Below are 2106 nucleotides of genomic sequence, written 5' to 3' on the forward strand. Positions count from 1 at the left end.
GGAGACCCCGCAGGAGCTGGTGGGGAGGAGAGGGCATCTGCCCGCCTCCCCCGGAGGCTCCTCGAGCCCAGAGCCACTCCTGCCCGTCTCTGCACGTCCCCCCCTCACAGGCCCTGCAGGCCCACCAGCTGGTGTTCCAAAGGGACCCCACTGTGTGTGACTCCTCCCTCCGTTGCCTGTGTGACCGCCGTGTGCACACCTGGGCCAGGGGGACGCCAGGACCATGGCGGGTGACGCAGGGCAGCACTGGAGGGGCTGGGGGGCAAGTTCCACTCCTGGGACCCCGCCAGGCGCTGCTGTGTCTGCTCCCCCCACACTCCCCACACTCCCCACCCGCATGGCCGCTGCTCAGGAGGAAGGATGCCAGGGAAATTGCTACTGAGTTTTTCTATTAACGTGGCCATCATGCCGGGATGTACGGCAGGACGATGGAGGTTCGCTTACATGAGGTTTCCTGGGCGCACGCCCACCCTCACCCTCCATCCAGAGCCCTCTCTGCCCCCGGCGGGACGGGGGGACCCAGGGAAAGCGCGTTTGGGGGGCCGCCTAGAACAACCGGAAGGTGGGGAGGCCTCTGCCTTTTCCGGGCGGGGCCAGCCCTTCAGCCGCCCAGATGGCTCCACGGGACAACGCTGCCACCCACTGGCGCTGAGGAGTCTGTGGCCTTGACCGGCCCTGACCAGGGGCCAGTCTGCTGGGGACTCAGGGGCCCAGGGACACGTGGAAGGTCCTCGGGGAGCATCTCGCGGGGAGAAGGGCCGGGAAGCGGGTTTGCTGTGTGAAGACGCACGTCTGTGTTGGAATCAGGAACGAGGCTCTCGAGGAGGCATTTCCAGAGCATGGACGCACGTTCACGTGAATAAGACGGATTCTTGGAGGGAAGACCTCACCCCGCAAAGCTTGGGCTCCGTGTGGGACACGTAGGCCGCGGGCTGCGTCTGCAGGTCAGGGCCCCGCCCCCCGGGCCTCGTGGGGTCCCCTCGGCGTGGGAGCCCCGACCCAGGAGGCCTCTGGCACGGCAGGTAGGACGCTCACCTTGACTCCCGCTCCCTCCTCTCGGCTCCCCCAGTTCCTGGGTCACGTGTGTGACCCCACCCACCGCTCCACGTGCCGGAACCGGGCGTCGCCCACGCGTTTGCCGCTTTGACTGGGGACCCTCGCGGGCGAGGGACGGATCCCTCAGCCGGAAGCCGGCAGACCTGGCTGGACACGACCGCGGCTTCCGGATCTCACAGCAGCTGGCAGAGCGTTCAGACCTGCTTTCTGCACAGACGGGTGGGGCCGGTCCTGAGGGGTGGACGCTGGGATAGAGCAGTGGACGGGCTGGCTGCTCCGACCAGGAGGGCCGCCTCGCGAGCTGGTGTCCTCACGGCGGCCACACGGAGGCGGGTTCTGACCAAACGCGTCCGGAGGCCTCGGTGGGACACGGGCAGGCGCAGAGGGTGACCGAGCCCTGTGCGTGACAGCCTGGCGTTTTCTCAGCCTGCGGAGCAGCCATACCCCTGGCCGGCGAGACGAGGCTGCAGGGCTGGGAGGGGCCGGGCGCAGGGACCCCCTGGCCCGTCCTCCTGTGGCCCGTGTAGCCCTGCTCAGGCCGCGGGCCCCTGGACACAGTCCAAGGAAACAGGAGTGATGGGCGGCGGCTCAGGGTCTGTGATGAGGCCATCCCTCTATGCCAGGAGTCCTCAAACTACGGCCCGCGGGCCACATGCAAATACAAATATTGTATTTGTTCCCGTTTTGTTTTTTTACTTCAAAATAAGATATGTGCAGTGTGCATAGGAATTTGTTCATAGTTTTTTTTTTTAAACTGTAGTCCGGCCCTCCAACGGTCTGAGGGACAGTGAACTGGCCCCCTGTTTAAAAAGTTTGAGGACCCCTGCTCTATGCCTTCCGCCTGCATCGCTCCCGGCCCTGTCCGTCCGTCCGTCCGCCCGCAGCCTCTGCGGGTCCCGTGTCCTCACTCGGCCCCCCTCCCTAGTCAGCCGCCCCCCAGCTGGACAGGCTCGTCCCCCAGTTCCCACTGACGTTTCCCGGACCCCGGCAGCACCCACTCGGCTTTCTGTCCACCCGCAGGTGGCGGTGGCACCCGGCCGGCTGGCCCCG

At 66.4% G+C, this 2106-nt stretch overlaps 1 protein-coding gene across 1 annotated transcript in view; it reads right to left on the reverse strand.

Annotated features, from left to right (window-relative positions):
* The window catches only part of ANKRD55 (ankyrin repeat domain 55), a 24605-nt gene extending 24201 nt beyond the window's left edge, over positions 1–404 (reverse strand). Inside the window, exon 1 of the mRNA XM_014546037.1 lies at positions 338–404. Coding sequence (XP_014401523.1) covers positions 338–404 — 67 coding nt within the window. The remainder of the gene's footprint in view (positions 1–337) is intronic.
* Between the last annotated feature and the right edge of the window lie 1702 nt (positions 405–2106).

Source organism: Myotis brandtii, unplaced genomic scaffold, assembly GCF_000412655.1.
Source record: "Myotis brandtii unplaced genomic scaffold, ASM41265v1 scaffold426, whole genome shotgun sequence".
Classification (NCBI taxonomy): Eukaryota; Metazoa; Chordata; class Mammalia; order Chiroptera; family Vespertilionidae; genus Myotis; species Myotis brandtii.